This window comes from Monodon monoceros, unplaced genomic scaffold (genome assembly GCF_005190385.1).
Source record: "Monodon monoceros isolate NGI ecotype Baffin Bay Population unplaced genomic scaffold, NGI_Narwhal_1 Super_Scaffold_1, whole genome shotgun sequence".
NCBI classification, from domain to species: domain Eukaryota; kingdom Metazoa; phylum Chordata; class Mammalia; order Artiodactyla; family Monodontidae; genus Monodon; species Monodon monoceros.
This window is the reverse complement of record NW_021703765.1, coordinates 45,869,321-45,888,797: the sequence shown is the minus strand read 5'-3', so window position 1 is coordinate 45,888,797 and position 19,477 is coordinate 45,869,321. Positions and strand designations below refer to the sequence as shown.

The 19,477-nt window shown below is 39.0% G+C and overlaps 1 protein-coding gene across 2 annotated transcripts in view; it reads right to left on the bottom strand.

The window, feature by feature from the left end:
- The window catches only part of SS18 (SS18 subunit of BAF chromatin remodeling complex), a 76,384-nt gene extending 65,248 nt beyond the window's left edge, over positions 1–11,136 (bottom strand). Inside the window, exons 1-2 of one of the 2 annotated variants that reach the window (XM_029216798.1) lie at positions 10,992–11,136; positions 8,045–8,121 (exon numbers count right to left, since the gene is read on the bottom strand). In XM_029216798.1, the coding sequence (XP_029072631.1) occupies positions 8,045–8,121; positions 10,992–11,060 (146 nt within the window). In that variant the 5' untranslated portion in view covers positions 11,061–11,136. The remainder of the gene's footprint in view (positions 1–8,044; positions 8,122–10,991) is intronic. The other variant, XM_029216797.1, reaches the window with a different exon arrangement.
- Between the last annotated feature and the right edge of the window lie 8,341 nt (positions 11,137–19,477).

Sequence of the window (19,477 nt, the reverse complement as noted above, 5' to 3'; positions counted from 1 at the left end):
ATAATAGGACACCAACAACACTGCAAATTAACTTTAAAAAATAAAGCAAATTCTCATTATCAGAGTCAAGTGGTTAAACATGTTTATTGTGATCTTACTTACCTATGAATTAGTTTTGCTAAGCCTCTCTTCATAATTTAAAAAATTAACTCAGATGAAACCAGATTGAAATTAGTAGTGATCCAATTTCTAGTGCTGGTAAACCCACAAAATAATACAAATGTAAAACGTGCATCAAATTAAGCTTTTAGAATTTCATTTACTAATAAATACTATACAAATTAAAATAATGAAAATAAGTCAAAAGAACTTTATTCAGCTAAATAAAGTCTTCTAATATGGATCCCAAATGAAGTAATTTTCTAAGACAGACACCGTTAAGAGGAATCCTAGTAAATTCTTCGCTGCATTATTTATATCCTGCTGGAAAAACTGGTTTCACTACTGTTTTCTTATTAGGGAGGAAAAAACTTATTTCTCACTGAACTTCAAGTTTCTTCACCAACAAGATCATACTTTTGTAGTTTGCTTGTTTGTGTTTTTATAAATTTATTGAGATATAACTGATATATATAAAGAACTTCACGTATTTAATGTGTACAATTTGATGAGTTTGGACATACACGAACACCAGTGAAAACATCACCACCATGGAGGTAACAGATATATCCAACACTTCCCAAGGTTTCCTTGTTTCATTGTTTTTGTTTTTTTGTTGTTGTTTAAAACCAAGTCTAAGTTCTTAATGCTCCTCCTCACATATACACTATGTTGCTCAATCAGACATGACATATTGTTATAGGGATCCTTAAACAAACAAGGACCAAGAATTATTATTTTGCACTGAATTATTCATAATGGTTAATTATGTCATTGAAATTCTTCAAACAGCACTAACAGGCACCACTAGCTGGAACTACTTCATTATTCCATAGACATCTTGAATGGAATTTAAGATACAGGATTCTACAACCTTGCCATTTTTAAAAAACCAACCAGCCATTAGAACATGTAACCCATTTCAAAGGCTGCTCTTTCAAGTTTTTCTTTTCTTCTGAATATTAGTATGGCTCTATCACATGTACTCAGATATGAGATTTGCTGACTGCCCTATCAAAAATAAAATTACCAACTTTACTCAGAGACTATGGCTTACTCATGACCCTTTAAGAAAATTCTAGTCATGCTTATTGGTCCTCGGTAAGCCAATGTTAAAATACTGTTTAATCTGCCATACGCTTGAGGCCTCATTTATAAAATAATGGCAGGAACTTCCCTGGTGGCACAGTGGCTAAGAATCCGCTGCCAATGCAGGGAACACGGGTTCGAGCCCTGGTCCGGGAAGATCCCACATGCCGTGGAGCAACTAAGCCCCTGCACCACAACTATTGAGGCTGCACTCTAGAGCCCGCGAGCCACAACTACTGAGTCCGCGTACTACAACTACTGAAGCCTGCGCGCCTAGAGCCCATGCTCCACAACAAGAGAAGCCACCGCAATGAGAAGCACGTGCACTGCAACAAAGAGTAGCCCCCGCTCGCCCCAACTAGAGAAAGCCCGCGCCCAGCAACAAAGACCCAATGCAGACAAAAATAAATAAATTTATTTTAAAAAATAATAACAAAATAAAATAAAATAATGGCAGTGAGGGTAGATCTCTAAAGTCTTTGTGGTTCTAAATATCTATAAATATAGCAACTTTTATGAATATTTTAAAGACATTTCCCCAACTATCAAATCTTAATTTTTAATCTTGAAATAATCTCAAACTTACAGTTTCAAGAATAGTATGAAGAACTCCCAAATATTTTTCTCCCACGCTCCCCAACTGTCAGCATCTTACATCTGTCTTATACTGTCTCTAAACACCTACACCAACATACACGTGCATGCAACGACACACTTTTTTCCAAAACCATCGAGAGTCAATTACCAGCATAATACCCCATTACTCCTAACACTTCAGTGTCAATTTCCCAAAAACAAGGACATTCCCCTATATAACTACAATACAACCATCATAACAAGGAAATGAATACTGATACAATATTACCATCGAATCCACAGAAACCAGTCAAATTTCTACAATTGTCCCAAAAGCCCCAAATCTTTTTACCTAATGTAAGGGGGTAAGTAAAAATGATCATTTTTAATGGTCTTTTGTAACTTCAGTAGGGTTTCTTTTTGTAAAAACTGCATTCTTTTTACAGCACTCATCAAATAAGCTTATTCTAAGATTCTTCTACAAATATTAAACATTTTCCTGAGAAACTTCTTTTTAAATTCTATAAATACTATTAATTTGTCACTGAAGCAGTTTTTATATGCTTATTATTTCTAAAAAGTATACGTTAATAAAAGAAAACAGTATGTAAGCAAAGGGAAGATATAAAATATATTCGACGTTTTATATTTCATGATGGTAACTTCCTCATAAATACTGGCAGATACTTCCAGATACCCTTAATTATTAACCTATTAAATGAGAGGCAGTTCACTTCCCAAAGATTCCACTAAGAGCCACTACATGAATTACCTCGAATAAAGTAAAATAACCACCATTAAATTTATTGATATAATTACAAAATGAATCCAAAAAAGTCAGATTTCATTTTGAAAAAGAAACTTTTACCTAGAAGCTATGAACAGTGTATTTTTAGGTCAACACAAATACAATTTATAGAATAAAAGTTAACTTCCTAACTAGAGATTTAAAACTAAATTCATTTACACTTTGATGAACAAAAATTTTTCACTTGAGAACTGTTTATAACACACTCTGAAATAGGTGCACTCACCCTGAAATACAAAAAATAAGGGCTGATTTAAGCAAATACATGGGATGATTTAGAAAATGCTCAAACCAAACACCACAAGAGAGCAATAATATATTCTTACATATAAGTTGTCAGAATTTAAAGGGAAGAGGATCTGGGCATATGAGCTCTAGAAGTGATTCACTGACTTATATGAGAGTGTGAGTGTGAGCGTGTGTGTGTGTGTGTGTGTGTGTGTGTGTGTAGATAAGGGTAGAGTAATATATCCAAAGATGTTACCAGTGAAAAATCTTTGGGTGGTGAGAATATGGTGTTCGTTCTCTAAATTTTAAGTATCTGTGTTTTCTAATTTTCTACAATGCCTATACTGCTTTCATCAAAATAAAGTTACTTTCGATTTTAAAAAACATTGCTTCAGGGCTTCCCTGGTGGCACAGTGGTTGAGAGGCCGTCTGCCAATGCAGGGGACACGGGTTCGTGCCCCAGTCCGGGAAGATGCCACATGCCGCGGAGCAGCTGGGCCTGTGAGCCATGGCCACTGAGCCTGCGCACGCGGAGCCTGTGCTCTGCAACGGGAGAGGCCACAACAGTAAGGGGCCGGCGTACCGCAAAAAAAAAAAAAAAAAACACTGCTTCAGGCAGTTATCACATCTTAAGGAACTGTTTAATTAAAGTTGAAATTGGGCTTCCCTGGTGGCGCAGTGGTTGATAATCTGCCTGCCAATGCAGACGACCTGGGTTCGAGCCCTGTTCTGGGAAGATCCCACATGCCACGGAGCAACTGGGCCCGTGAACCACAACTACTGAACCTGCGTGTCTGGAGCCTGTGCTCCGCAACAAGAGAGGCCATGACGGTGAGAGGCCCGCGCACCGCAATGAAGAGTAGCCCCCACTCGCCGCAACTAGAGAAAACCCTCGCACAGAAACGAAGACCCAACACAGCCAAAAATATAAATAAATAAATAAATAAAATTGAACTATCAATTCCCAGATGGCTGTCATCGATGTTTCTCTTTATTCTCCTTTCACTTCTCCTGTGAGAAACAAGAACATTTATTAATGTTGAGAGGAGAAATTTTTCTTCTTCACTCACAAACCAATTCTGACAACTTGAGAAAGAAAGAGTATATGAAGAACTCTAAGAATGAAATTAAATACAACAGAAAGGGCAAAATTTAAGATTCTACCTAAAGCAATTTAAGCCCCATTTATACATATATGTGAGCAAATGAGGTCTATGTCAATAGGCAGAGAAGGGGAAAATGATCACATACACAAAAAAGCTAAGACTATGAAGAATAAGACAGTATAAACTTTTGCCGTCAAGTTGGAAAAGTGGGTTCTACATCTGAACATGTCTTATCCCTGTCACGTACTGCTAGGGCCTATAGGAAATTGAACCAGTCCTATGCCCGTGGCTTTACCTGGCATTTTAAAACGCCACAGGTGTGATGACCATTTTGTAACATATAGATATGTCAAATCACTATGTTGTGCACCAGGAACTAGCATAGTGATGTAGGTCAGTTATACTTAAAAACAAACGGACAGGGACTTCCCTGGCCGTCCTGCAGTTAAGACTCAGCGCTTCCACCGCAGGGGGCATGGGTTCGATCCCTGGTCAGGAAACTAAGATCCCACATGCTGCACAGTGCAGCCCCCCAAAAAGAATAACAGAATAACAAAAACAGACAAACTCACAGAAAAAGAGATCAGATTTGTGGTTACCAGTGGTGGGGGGAGGGGAAGAGGAGGAGCTGGATAAAGGTAGTAAAAAGAAGAAAAAAAGCCGTAAGTGAAAATAATTATTCTAATCAGTGCCTCTCAGTTGTTATTCCACGGCTGACATGAGGTAGTGATCTCCTAACCACTGATGATTATCCACAGTTGTAATTTCTTAAAAGAAATTTTCACATATAAAAAGACAAGATTCATCAAAGAAAATATACATAAAAGAAGTGGCAATGGTCACATAAAATGCAAAATGTACAAGTGATTAGAAATTAAGATATCCTAGCATCCAGATCTTAATTTCTAAATATTATTCTCCAAAAAAAGAACTAGGGCTTGGAGAAATGATTCCAGACTGGGGCAGAAAAAAGTACAAGAGGAGCCTGGAACATTCTGTCATACAAGAAATTTTTTAAATGCTCAAAAAATAAGAGACAAGTCAAGAAACCAGCATGAGGGGCTCCCAGTGGCCAACATCTGGGACAATTTGAAAAAGAAAATAAATAAATAATAGACTAACAAATTAAAACCCAGAGAATACAGTAAGAATCCATAAGTTCATTCAGATATAAATCAATGAATGAATGAATGGGGCAGGGGCTGGGAAATTTGTTCCTTACAGTAGGATTCCAAATAACTGTAGAAGGAAAGATGGGTTCAGTCACCTTCTGGCAACTGCCACAGTAATAACTGTTTTAGTCCAGAATCACTGGTGGATGTTAAAACGAATGTGTGGAAATAGGCTAAGAAACAGGGTTATGTGTGTCTCAAGGTATCTCCCCAACACATACACAGAAATAACAAAGGAAGAAATAGTAACTTTACAGTAGAGATCCTGGCAGGCACCACCTTAACAAAGTAGCCAAAGTTACCCTGAATATTGGGACAAACTGCTATCACACGGTTACTGAGGATGCACTGAGAAGGACGCAACATCTTGTCTGTGGTACTCCTGCCAAAAGTGTATAACATGAGTCTAATCAAGGAGAAACACCAGTCAACCCAAAATGAGGGACATATAACACGACAACTGGTCTGTACTCTTCAACAATGTCAACATCACGAAAGATAACAGAAAAACTGAAGGACAGTTACAGAAAGTATTCTGAAGACACAGACCTAAATATAACATCTGATCCTGCACTGGATCATGGAACTGAAAAAATACACTAACGGGACAATTGGCAAAATTTTTGAAAGGTCTGAAAATATGATAACAGTATTTAATCACTGAAGCACCAGGGAAGTCCCTGAATTCTTGATTTTAACAATTAGACTCTAAGAATTTGTGCTTGTTTTTATGAAATACACATGGATGTTACAAAGATAAGAGAGAATCATGCCTACAACTTTTTTCTCCAATATTTCAGAAAAACGACATGGGGAAGAAGTGAATGACATAGTGGACTAATATGTTAACATTTGAGGCATTTCAGTGAAGGGCATACAGCAATTTCTTCTACTATCTTTGAAACTTTTTTATAAGAGTGAAATTATTTAAAAATAAAAGGTTTTAGAAAGAGATACCGCTTTTCACCAATCAGATGTGTAAAAAAATTTTAAAAGATGGCCAGTATCCATTGCTGGAAGATATGGTTGAAAACCAGGACTCTGAAACCTAGTGGGAGGAAAGCAAACCAATACAATCTCTTTGCAGGGTAATTTGGAGATTTAGAACGGTCTTTGATCCAGCCATTCCATTTAGAAAACCTTAATCTGTGAAAACTAAAATACCTGTCTGAATGTGTTTAGATAAATGTGAGCACATATTTGTAAATGCACAGAAAAATGTTTTGAAAGATGGGTACTAAACCATTGTAAGTAATTACCTCTGTGGAGAGAAGAGAGATATAAGAGTGAGAAGTAAAAAAGCGACTTTTATCCCTACAAACTTCTATGGTTTATAAGTTTCTTAATTCAAAAACAATTTTAAACAAAGGGGAAAGAGAAAAAGTCATGGAGAGGGACTCAAAACTAGGTAAAGAGTTAATCGGATGACAGCAGGCGACCAGCACAGCATGAAAGCCACGCAGAGAAAGAGCCAGGGTTGCTGAAAAAATCTTCCTGAGAGCAGACCAATGAGATCTCTAGGAAAGATAGATGTGTCCCAAAACAATGGTGAGAGTAAAATATTCAGAGCTGAGCTGTCCAATACGGTAGCCACTAGACACACTGAACTTGTGGCTAGTACAAAATGACATGTTAGTAGGGTAAGATGCACAATAGATTTCAAAGACTTATTATGAAACAAAAGAACAAAATAACTCATTAGTATTTTTATACTGATTACATATTGAAGAGATATTATTTTAGAAATAGTAAGTTAAATAAAATATATTATAAAAATTAATTTCATGTTTCTTTTTACTGGTTTAATGTGCCTACTAGCAAATGTAGAATTATTTATGTGGCTCCCAATATATTCCTACTGATAGTGTTGTTCTAGAGACTTTTGATAAAATATTCAATTTGTTCCACGATACCAGATTCTATTAGGGGATACCGTTTACTTCTGACACATCATCACTTCAGAGTAAGAAGTTCGGTTCTTATGAGTGGTAATCAATTCTGTACTAGACATAAACTTTGCGTTCTCAACCACATACAGCTGACCTTTGCACACAGTGGTAGGAGGGACTGAGCCCGGCGCAGTTGAAAATCTGAGTATAACTCTACAGTATGCCCCCAGTATCCATGGTTCCGCATCCACATATTCAACCAACCACAGATCATGTAGCACTGCAGTACATCTTTACTGAAAAAAATCCACATGGAAGTGCACCTGTGTAGTTTAAACCCATGTTGTTCAAGAGTCAACTGTACATGGATGTAACTAAATACCTTATAAATGTGAAGATCTAACTTTTCCACAAATCAGACTATGCAAGTTTGAAGTCATTATTTTATAATGCAGGATAAGAAGTATTAGAAAAACACTGATATCCACTCCATCCCAAAGAACAAATTTTTTTTATAAAAAATCAAGAAAAGTCACACAAAAAATTGCACACGAATGTTCACAGCAGCATTATTCATCATAGTCAAGAAATGGAACCAACCCAAACAACATCACTGATGAATAAATAAAATGTGGTATAGCCATGGAAGATTATTCAGCAATAAAAAGGAAGGAAATACTGATACAAGCTTCAACATGGATGAATCTTGAAAACGCTATGCTAAGGGAAAGAAGTCGGTCAAAAAAAACCATGTATTGAATGAATCCATTAATATGAAGTGTCCACAATAAGCAAATCTACACAAACAGAAAACAAATTAGTGGTTAACAAGGGGTGTGGGATCGGGAAGTGAGAACAGGGAGTGACTGCTAATGGGATACGGTTTCTTTTGGGAATGATGAAAATGTTCTAAAATTGATTAAAGTAATAGTACAACTCTATGAATATACTAAAAACCACTGAATTGTACACTTTAAAATAGGTGAATTATATCTCAATAAAGCTGTTCTTAAAAAGAAAAGTAAAAAATTAACCAACACAGAAAAACAAATACAAAAAAATTCATATCAGTCTTACTGAGAACACTCTGAGGTCTTTCCTTTATTCTGATAGTCCATTATACACTGAATAAGATGGTTATTTTCATCCAACATCTGAAATGAGAAAAAGTTTATTGTAAATCTAGTGCAACAATTAATAAAAAATTCAGATTTCTAGAAACATTTATCTCTACAGGAACTGAATTCACAGGACTTTTTTTATACATAGTATATAGCTCAGCACAAAAGATCTTATTTTATACCTTTGGAATGTTATCATGTTTAATCAACATTTTTTAATTTTTTTTTTTTTTTTTGGCAGTGCCGCCCCGCTTGCAGGATTTTATTCCCTGACCAGGGATCAAACCCGCGTCCCCTGCAGTGGAAGCGTGGAGTCTTAACCAGTGGACCACCAGGGAATTCCCTAATATTTCTATTTCAATTATTCTCCCTCTGAATTATTACCTGAAGCTCAGCACAGAAAATTTGGAGTTTCTTTTCTGTTCAAACATTTAATTACCTCTACTATCTGAAATAGAAGTTTTAGCCTTACTAAGACTAAAAGTTAAGAGAGAATTCCCTGATGGTCCAGTGGTTAGGACTCTGAGCTTCCACTGCAGAGAGCACAGGTTCAATCCCTGGCAGGGGAGCTAAGAGCCCCCAAGCCGTGGGGTACAGCCAAAAAAAAACAAACAATAAAGACCGAAAGTTAAGAGTCCAAGTTGGCTTTGCATCATTGTAATGCTTTGTCTTAGTGAAAAATAAATCTGTCTTTATCCAGAATAAGCTCATGAAAACTTCAACTCAGGAGGCTTAAGGAGATAGCTGGCTAGTTTCCAAGTTTTATACGGCATGGTTTTGTGATTCTCCAAATATGCAATAATCAATTACAATAATTTCTAGGTAAGTACTGTAATATTTATCGCAGACTCTATGAGCCTACCTTATAATTTAATTGTACCAAAAGTTTAAAAATAAGAAGCATATCAATCTATCATACTATCATCTTATAACAATTCAAAGCAAAACTAGCTTTAAGGGTTAAATAATTCATCTAAGCAAAGTGGCACTGAGGAAAAAGCACTGATGTAGCAATTAAAAGGCCAGTTAGTTTTAGTGCCAGCTTTGCTACCCTGTGAAAACCACTTAAGATTTCAGGGTCTCAGATTTATCAAGTGACAGGAGTAGATGTTCCTCCTAAAACTGCCCCACCCTTCCAGGATTCAATGAAAGCATGAAGTATACCATAGCCACTCTTTCTCACTAATTTAGTTAATGTAATTCTTTTAACTAAACACGAAAACCCATTGAACAGTATGACTTTTCTGCATATGAATCATATGCAGAAAAAAATACTGTGCATATGATTCATATCGCTGGAAAAAAATATTAACATGCCCTTCTAAAAAATGTAGTTTTCTTCTTAATCATCAGATGCCAAAAAATTTGTCTTTAAAATGTGTTAATACAATCTCCACTCTAACGGTTTCACAACCTATCTTCTCAGATTCTTCAACCTAATAAACTTCACCATTAGAATATTTGTCTCATACCTAACATCAATCCCTCACACTATAGAATGAGGCACTTAATTTGGAATCCTTTTTCTCTCCTCGGCTGAGGATGAAAACTTTAACTGATCAGCATCTCCTGAATTAATCACCCATGATAAATATCTTTAGATGTATGTAAGAAAAACTCTGTACAGAAAAAAAAAAGAAAAACTCAGAACTTTTCTACAGGCCAAAAATAAAAAGCGAAGCCTTCCAGAAACACGTTTTGCCTATGTGTACTTGGAGCTGTTTGCCAGGCCGCAGACTAATGTAGCCCAGTACGCTACAGGAAAAGCACTGCATTTTCAGGCACTGCCAAGCCGGTTTGTTCATAAAAATAAAGCAACAGTTGGGCAAATGTCAAATGCCACACTACAAAGAACCTGAGAGTCAACAGAAGCCAATTAACATAATCTACCGGGCGTAGGATGGTATCCTGAGTGGTACTAGAAGTTGACTTCTCTTCAATTTTCACCTTTGTTCCGGTGCATAAAACAAAACCGAAATATTTAAGGTAAACTGCAAAATTTTCTAAGTAACTTTTCAAAGTCTGGTTAACTAAAACTCAGAACGCTGCCTTGCTCATAGGCAACAAGGGGTAGAGAATAAAGAACCTTTGTGTCCCCAACTGGCAAGTAACAGCAACGACAGCACAGCTCCCTGTGTATTTATCACTACTTCTGCAATTGGTCACGAGAATCAGACTGTCTTCACTACTCGACTGTAAGCTCCGTGAAGGCAAGGACCATGCTCACCACTGCAGCCTCGGCGCCTGCTGTAGGCGATCAATGAGTATTCGCTGCAGCTGTAGAGGTAAGGGGTGCATCCGGAAGGGAGGAGGGACTCCGAGAGAACCCCGAAATCCAGAGGGTTCTCCCTCGCCCGCCCCTGAGCCTCGACTAAGGTTCCCTGCCGCGTCCCCCAAGTTCTGGTGAGAGCTCCCCAACTCGGCCGGAGTTTGCAGCTCTGCGCGGGGAGACAGCAACGCTCCGGCTTCCCCTCGGGCCCCCGGCGACCCTAGGTGAGGTCTGCACAGAGCCGCCTCGGCGCGCGGGGCGGGGCGACGCCAAAGTAACTCCGGAGCGACGCGCGGGGGGCGCGGGCCGCGGAAAACAGCCCTTGCGCGGCCGCCACCGCCGGGTTCACGCGCCCGCCGCGCGAACGCCGCCCCATCCCTAGAGAAATCGGGCGCCAGTTGCTTGGGCTTTTATGCCTGTAGGAAGGAGCCCAAACGCGCGCAAGACTCCTCGAGAGAACCGGTTCGCCCCCTTCCGCCACCCACTCGGGCGCAGCCCGCGGCTCGGGTTCCCACACCCACCCGCCTCCCAGCAGGCCCGCCTCCGCCCCCAGCCCGGCCGACTCCCGGCCCGGCCCCCGGGTCCCTCCCAAACGCGGGCAGGGCCTGGCATCTCCGACCCCACGCGGTTTCACCTTCTGAATCGCAGCGGGAGTGATCTCCCCCTTGCCGCGCTGCCTCGGGGCCGCGAACGCCACGGACATGTTGCCGCCGTCACCACTATCGGCAAGTGCCAAGCGCTCCGGGTGAACGGCAAACTGGGGGAAAGACGCCGGTCTCTCGGGCCGAACCACGTCGAGAGCGCGGGGAGGGGGGATGCTCCAGCGCCCGACGGGCAGCCGGCCGGCTCAGCCTGGACGGGGAACTCTGGCCCGTACTAGTCCAGTTTCTGCGCGGTACTTTGGAACCACAGCCCCGGCAGAACTTCCCTGCTCTTGATCGTCCTCCCGTTCCTCCACCTTTCCTTCCCCGCCACCCCCCGGCCCCCTGCGCTTGTGGTAGGGCCGCGCCCCAGCCCTCCCTCCGTTTCAGCGATTCAGGAAATGGTCCCGCCGCCGCGGGAGAGGGAGCGGCTAGGGCAGCCCCTGTCACAGGAAATGCGAGCGCCCGAGCCGGCCCGCCCCTTTCGCGCGGGGCCGCTTTCCTCCCGCTCCGCACGCCGGAGCGTCCCTCCGGCTGCGTTTCGGCGCTCTGCTGTAGACTGCGTTTAGTTTTTCCAACTTCATCCTTACCCCCTCCGGGGAAGAAGTGGCCTCCCCGAGCTGTCCGGGTACCCCGGAGATGGGAGGAGGGAGATCAGGACCCGGGACTTCGTGCCAACCCGTGGGGCATCTGCCAAGATGAGGCAGAGTTGGGAGGACGAGGGGAACGCGGATTCGCTGGTTTGAATGGCTCAGCTACGCCCCCAGTGCGCACCTCCGAGTCCACGGTCTCGCGCGCACACACAGTCGTTCTTAACAATTGGAAAGTAAGCGCGACGCAAAATCGGGAAACGAAGGCTGTTTCCTGCACTCGGGGTCAGTCGGCCAAGTTGGCTGGAAAGGCCACAGTTGAAGAGTTCACCTCTTAGGATAAACCCTTGTCAGAAATGTGGGTCGATTTCATCTGACTTGTATCTTCGGAATTAACTTTTGAAATAGGGCACCCTTGCTCTTTTCTTTTGCAATATTTAGTGGCTTGTAAATTAGGCCCAAGCTACCAGGCTTCCAATCAGTGTGAGGCAAAAAGCCATAGCTTTCAAATTTTGTAAGGGACGTGGGCAAATGTGTGTAATGTGTTGGTGTGGGGTTTACTACCATGGTGTAAATTTAGACTTCCATGTAACACAAAGGAAAAGTTTAAAAGTGTTACCCAACATTAATGAGGCTCAAAAATCAATCCCTTAGTTTATGTATAAACTATATCGGAAAAAATAAAGGAAATTTTCATGTTTTAAAATTTATGTTTCAAATAAATGCTCTTCACAAAAAGGTCATGAGTTTCATTCATTCAGCAAATTTGGGTGCATTTTATGTGCTAGGCTTTATGCTAGGCACCTAGGGTACAGCTGTGATAGAGTTGAGAGACCAGAAACAAGTAAACAAATATGTACGTATGTAAAGCACTAACAGGGACTTCTTTGGTGGTCCAGTAGTGAGGATTCTGCCCTTCCACTGCAAGGGGCACGGGTTCTATTCCTGGTTGGGGAAATAAGATCCCACATGCCACATGGCACAGCTAAAAAAAAAATTAAAGTACTAAGAAAGACTAGCAAACAGGGAACTGAGAGAGAGTGACAGAGGCACTCGTGTGGGTTAGGGTGGGAAGTCCCCTCGGTTATATTTAAACTGAGGCCTAAAGGATGAAAAGGCTCAAGCCATCCTAAGAATAAAAGTAAGATGATTTGTACTCCTACAAATAGTAGTTACTCTTAGGAATTTAATTGTCTTTCACTACCCTAAGCCTTGACAAAAATACTCTGGTATATTTGGACATAATGTAACACATCAATTTAGAAAACCTATACCTATTGAATTCAGAACAGAAACGAAATCCATCACTAAGTCTTTCAAGATGAAAGCCTGGCTGCCATCGTCTTGTCTTGATGTTTACACAAACGTGCCTTAGTAGTTAAAAACAATATTTCAGTAGGAGAAATGAAAAATACTCTTACTGCTTCAGTTCTGTCTGCTAGGCAGATAGCACAGAAATTTTAGAAGAACAACATGAACCAGTAGGAACACTGTCTGAATTACTAGATCCCAGAAAAAAAAAAAAAGTGCCAAGGGGACTCCTATTCCAAGGAGGTACCCAGAGATGGGTACATTTTTTGTCTAAATTACAGTTTCCCAACAGCAGGAAAGGAAATCAACAGAATGGGTAAGAGATCTGCTTAAGGTGTTTATTCCTTCAGAGTAGCATGCTAGAGCCTAGGGCACCCCGAGCCTCTAGGCATGGACCACAGTTTTCTCTGATACCATGTGTGCCATAAAAATACCAGTATTTTCTATGTGTCCATCACATGAAATCAGAGGGGTAGCACTGGTGTAAAGATCCATCCAAAAATACAAATGATCTCCCCACGAGAAGACACCTTTTTTTCTTTTTGAGAAGACACTTTTTAAAAGGGACTTTATCTTACTCTTAAGCGTCCACTGTAAACCAATCAATCAGCTTGACCTGGAAAAGTGGAAAATTCAGAAAGTGAATGGAAAGTTCCTTATGGAACGTTGTAGCCTGGAGGAACTTTCTTAGAATTTTGGAGTCTTTATACCTGTAAAAGCCCTGAGTTAGAAAAAAGATAGAAGCATCTAGTAAATCCTGTCTCACCTCGCCATTAAGAGAGAGGAATCCCAAGGTACAGATTGAGTGGTATCAGAGCTGGAAAGAAAAGAATAGAGTCCCCAGCATTTAGTTAAGGAGAAAACAGAGAAAGAATACGAGCAGTTGGCCCAAGTTTGAGAAATGACTCTGGGAACTTAAAAATGAGCTACCCAGGCAACCAGAAAAATCAGTCCCATTATTTAAATTGTTCTTGGATTGAGACATCTGAAAAAGGAATTGAGATCACATAATGAAGATGTGAAAGGTTTTTTAGAATATACAAAGCTCAGAGTAAATAAAATAATCTGGATGAACAATTAAGTGTTGATTATTCACACTAATGAATGTAGTACAAACCAAAAAAAGGTAATAAGGAAATTATCCATGCTTGATTTTCAAATATGCTTCAATTTTTTATTTGTTTTACATGAATCTGTATTCCTTAAATGTATTTCACTGAAGTGATAGCTTGAAGTGCTGTAGGAATATGCTCAATATTTAGGGAAACTATATAATCATGGCATTAGAATTACCTTAATCCACAAAACAAATCATGAATTTGCAGATAATTGAGATTACTTTCATACAAACATTTCTTTAATACTTATTGTTTTATAATTAGTAGAATCTCTGTACTATCAAATTAGCTGATATTTTAAGCCCCAGTGCTGCCATAAATTCTTATAATACATTGGGAAGGCACAGACCAAGCCTGTCTGCTTGTAATTGGGCTCATAGCAAAACCCCTCAGGTAATATCTTTCAAAATATTTCTCTGCTTACTGTCACCATGGCATTTGATGAGTCATTTTGAGTTGTGGCTTCCACAGATTTCAAGACTATAAGGTGAAGAGCATACATCTATATATATAATCATTATTTTAGGCAAGAACAAATCACCTTTTCCAATTCTTCATAAAAGACTTTATTTTCAATACTCCAGAAGATTTCATTCAAAGTAGACTATAACTTAGGCCTCTCTGGCGCATTTCCATTTCTTCTTATAGTATCAAATATTTAATGAATTAAGAAGGAGCTGAATCAATTATATTTGGGGATTTAATGTCATAAGAAAGTATTGCTTCAAAAAAATTAGTTTCTATGGGAAGCTCTATGCAATCGTAACTCACTGTGATGGATGCCCAAGTTTGGAGTTCCCAGTTCGTCCACCTGTGGTATGATACTGGACAGGGCATTTCTGTATCTCATTCACCTTTCTAAAAAACAGTCGCCCTATTTAAAAGGCTATTAGAAATAATAAATTGTTTAATCATTTAGTTAGCATTTATTATGCACAGCCACTGTGCTAAGTGATAGTCTTACCTTAGATTCTTTAAGATTGTGTCAATTTTAACAGGTAAAATATGCAGAAACACGTGATATTGTAAATTACTAAACAAGGATAAGATTTGTACTTAATAATCTAATAAGAAGAGAAATACATACTTCAAGGCTAGAAATGGCCCCAAATACTTGGTAGTCTATCCTTGAGATAGTTTCTGGCAATAATTTAGAGACCATATGATTTTTTTTTCCTGTTTAACATGTTTCCTGACCTTGTGCATGATGTGCAGTTACTTTACCTTTAGTAAAAGAATATAACTGTTGAACTACTTCACAATTTATAGGATTTATAATTTCCCTATGAATTCATAGCTACTTTCCCTATGAATGGGTATGATAGGCACAATAATTTCATCCTCACAAAGATGACTACTTCCCAATCTTCAGAACCTGTGAATATGATAGGTTACATGGCAACATGGAATTAAGTTTCCAGATGGAATTAAAGTGGTTTACCAGCTGACCTTAAAATACAAAGATTAACCTGAATTATTTGAGTGAGCTCAGTGTAATCACAGATATCCCTAAAAGGAGAACAGTGAGGCTGAAGAGTCGTAATCAGAGAGATGGCACCTTGAGAAAGAATTGACTGGACATTGCTGGCTTTGAAGATAGAAGGGGGTTATAAGCCAAGGAATGTGGGTGACCTCGAGATGCTGGAAAAGGCAAGGAAGCAGATTCTCCCCTAGAGCCTCCAGAAGTAGCAAAACCCTGCCGACACCCTAATTATAGCCCAGTGAGACCCTTTTGGACATCTGACCTCTAAAACTGTAAAGTAATAAATTTGTGTTGTTTTAAGCTTTAAGTTTGTGATAATTTGTTCAAGTAGCAATAGGAAACTAATACAATGTTTATTCCCCATCTAACATTGATGGTTGAATTATGCAATGTGCACTAAAATATTGATGTTATTCAATACGTTACAAACTACTGTCCTAATTATATACTAAGCTAACTTATCAATCACATTTATTGTATATTTTCTATAAAAGAAAAATAATAGCATAATATTATAGTGCAGTCCTGTAGACACCATGATTTCAGCCTTCTGGCCTCCAGAATTGTGACAGAATAAATTTCTGTTTTAAGCCATCAGGTTTGTGGGAATTAATTATGGCAGCTATAGGAAACTAATACAGATGCCAAGGTAATTCAATAGAGAAAAGGTTGTTTTGGAACAACAATCCATGTTTCATCCATGTTTTTAAAAATGAACTTTGACCTTTTCCTCACATAGACACAAAAGTTAACTTGAAAGAGATTGTGGACCTAAACGTAAAAAATAAAACTATAAAACTTCTGAAACAAAAAATTGGAGAAAATCTTCATGACCTTAGGTTAAATATTTCTTAGACATAACCAAAAGCAAGAAGCATAAGAGAAAGATTGATAAATTGGATTTCAATAAAATTAAAAAATCTGCTCTTCAAAGGATTATAAGAAAATGTAAAGGCAAGTTATACTCCATGAAAAAATGTATGAAAACAAAGAACCTGTATCTAGAATATTTAAAGAACCCTTACAACTCAGTAAGAAGACAAACAACCCTATTAACAAAAATGGACAAAAGATTTAAAGACTTCATAGTAATGAAGTGGCCAATACATACATGCAGGTTTATTATGGGTTTTCTAAGCTGAATTTCTTTCACTTATCCTGCTTGTTGTTAATAGTTTTTCCTGAATCTGTTGCTTGATTCTTTTGTCAGTTTTGAAAATTTCTAAACAAACTATCTTTACGTGTTTCTGCCCTATTTTTCTATCTGCTATTGTTCTGGTACTGAAACTATACAAACATTAGGCTTTTCAGCATATCCAAAATGTTTTAAATTCTTTTTCAGTGTTCTCTATCCTTTTACCTCTCTCTACTTTGATATCGAGGGGGTTTTTTCTTTGTTTTTTTTCGGTGCATCCATTAGTTTTTATTTTCTATTTTTTTACTTTTTTTTTTAATCTTTATTCATTAGTTTTTATTTTTAATCATTCTTACTAGTAATTCACAGAGAAAACTTTGAATTTCCAAGATATGGAGATTTTATATACATATAAAACTATCTTCTAGTTCTCCACTTCTCTCTTCAACTATATCTACGCTGATTTTAAATCCATTTATTGAACTCTTAATCTCAATTAATGTAGTTAGTTTTCATTTCTACAATTTCCAGTATGTGCTTTATTGATAGTTCTAGTCCCTGCTGAAAATCTTGATCTTGTCTTTAACCCCTTGAATATAATTATCTTATTTGTTTTAAAAATCTGCATCTGATAACTCCATTATCTAGATGCTATATTGTCTGCTGTTTCTCTTGTTCTTTGGTCACACCATTTTTTGTGTGTGCCCGGTTATTTTTGATTGAGCACATGATATTGCAAATGAGAAAGTGTAGTAATTATTTGAGCTTCTACATGATCTTATCTTCCTCTACAAAGGATTTACTTTTGCTTCTGGCAGGTAGCTAATCATCTCGGGGCACTAGCAATGCTTTTTCCCAGTGCTTCCCAACTTTTTGGCCTTAGGAACACTTTACCCTCTTAAAAATTACTGAAGATCTCAAAGAGCTTTTGTTTATGTGGGTTATATCTATCAATATTGATCGTATAAGAAATTAAAACATTTTATTTATTAATTCATTTAAAATAGTAAACTCATTACATATTGACATGTATGTTTTATATATTTCTATTAAAAAAGCTATATTTTCCCAAATTTGAAAAATTAGTGAGAAGAATGAGATTGTAAGTCTCATTCATGTCTGGCTTAATAAAATATAGTTGTATTCTTATATCTCTTTCTACATGCAAACTGTTGCAATATGTTATTTTGGTTGAAATATAGGGAAAAAACTCACAAAGATATGTATTAGAAAATAGAGGAGTATTTTTTATAGCCTTTTTAAATCACTGCACATCAATCATTCAGTGAATTTCAATCATTGGGTCTCCTTTGATACTAGTCCAGTGCTCAAAAGGTGATAGTTTCTTAAAGTTGGTTGAAACACAATTTAGAATCCTATGAGTGAACTTTGATTATTACATTAAAATCCATTGGTCTACAGCAATTTGAATGTCTTTTTTTAAAAAACAAATTTTATTTATTTATTTATGGCTGTGTTGGGTCTTCGTTGGTGTGTGCAGGCTTCCTCTAGTTGTGGTAAGCGCGGGCTACTCGTCATTGCGGTGCGTGGGCTTCTCCTTTCAGTGGCTTCTCTTGTTGAGGAGCATGGGCACTAGGCACATGGGCTTCAGTAGTTGCGGTGCATGGGCTCAGTAATTGTGGCTCGCAGGCTCTAGAGCGCAGGCTCAGTAGTTGTGGTGCTGGGGCTTAGTTGCTCCTCAGCATGTGGGATCTTCCTGGACCAGGGTTCAAACCTGTATCCTCTGCATTGGCAGGCAGATTCTTAACCACTGCGCCACCAGGGAAGTCCCAGTAAAGTTTTTAATTTTTTAAAAATTTATTTTATTTACTTATTTTGGGCTGTGTTGGGTCTTTGCTGCTGCACACAGTCTTTCTCTAGTTGTGGCAAGCGGCGGCTACTCTTTCGTTGAGGTGCGCAGGCTTCTCATTACGGTGGCTTCTCTTGTTGCAGAGCATGGGCTCTAGGCACACAGGCTTCAGTAGTTGTGGCACATGGGCTCAATAGTTGTGGCTCGTGGGCTCTAGAGCACAGGCTCAGTAGTTGTGGCACACAGGCTTAGTTGCTCTGCACCATGTGGGATCCTCCCGGACCAGGGATCGAACCCGTGTCCCCTGCATTGGCAGGCAGAATCTTAACCACTGCGCCACCAGGGAAGTCCCAGAAAAGTTTTTAATTATGGGAAAGTTGTCAAGTTCATGGTGATGTATACAAGTCTTCCAAAATTCTAATTTTTGCTTAAAAGCTTGAATTTTATCTTTTGAAACACATAGTGTTGTTTTCTTGAAATGACAGGCTAATTTTGTTCATTTTCAAGAAATGCCTGCCCAAATTATAACTCTGAATAACCACAGTGTGTCAGTCATTCTTTCAAGTATAAATGGTGTTCAACAAGAAAGGGGGCTGGTTTGGTTAGCAACTCAAATATTTTAAAAAATGCTTTTTCTCAAGCTAACTATCTTACTTTGGAGGCAGCAGAGGTGCTTTATGAGTACTGCCCATTATGTCATTCTGAATATTAAAAAGACAGGTACTCAAGAGACAAGATTTAATAAAATTAATAATTTACTGCTTATTCAATGATACTCTAAAATGAAATTGGCATTTTTTTCCATAGGTGCTTAGTGGTAAAAAATACAATGTTGGGCTTCCCTGGTGGCGCAGTGGTTGAGAGTCCGCCTGCCGATGCAGGGGACACGGGTTCATGCCCTGGTCTGGGAGGATCCCGCATGCCGCGGAGCGGCTGGGCCCGTGGGCCATGGCCGCTGAGCCTGCGCGTCCGGAGCCTGTGCTCCGCAACGGGAGAGGCCACAACAGTGAGAGGCCCGCGTACCGCAAAAAA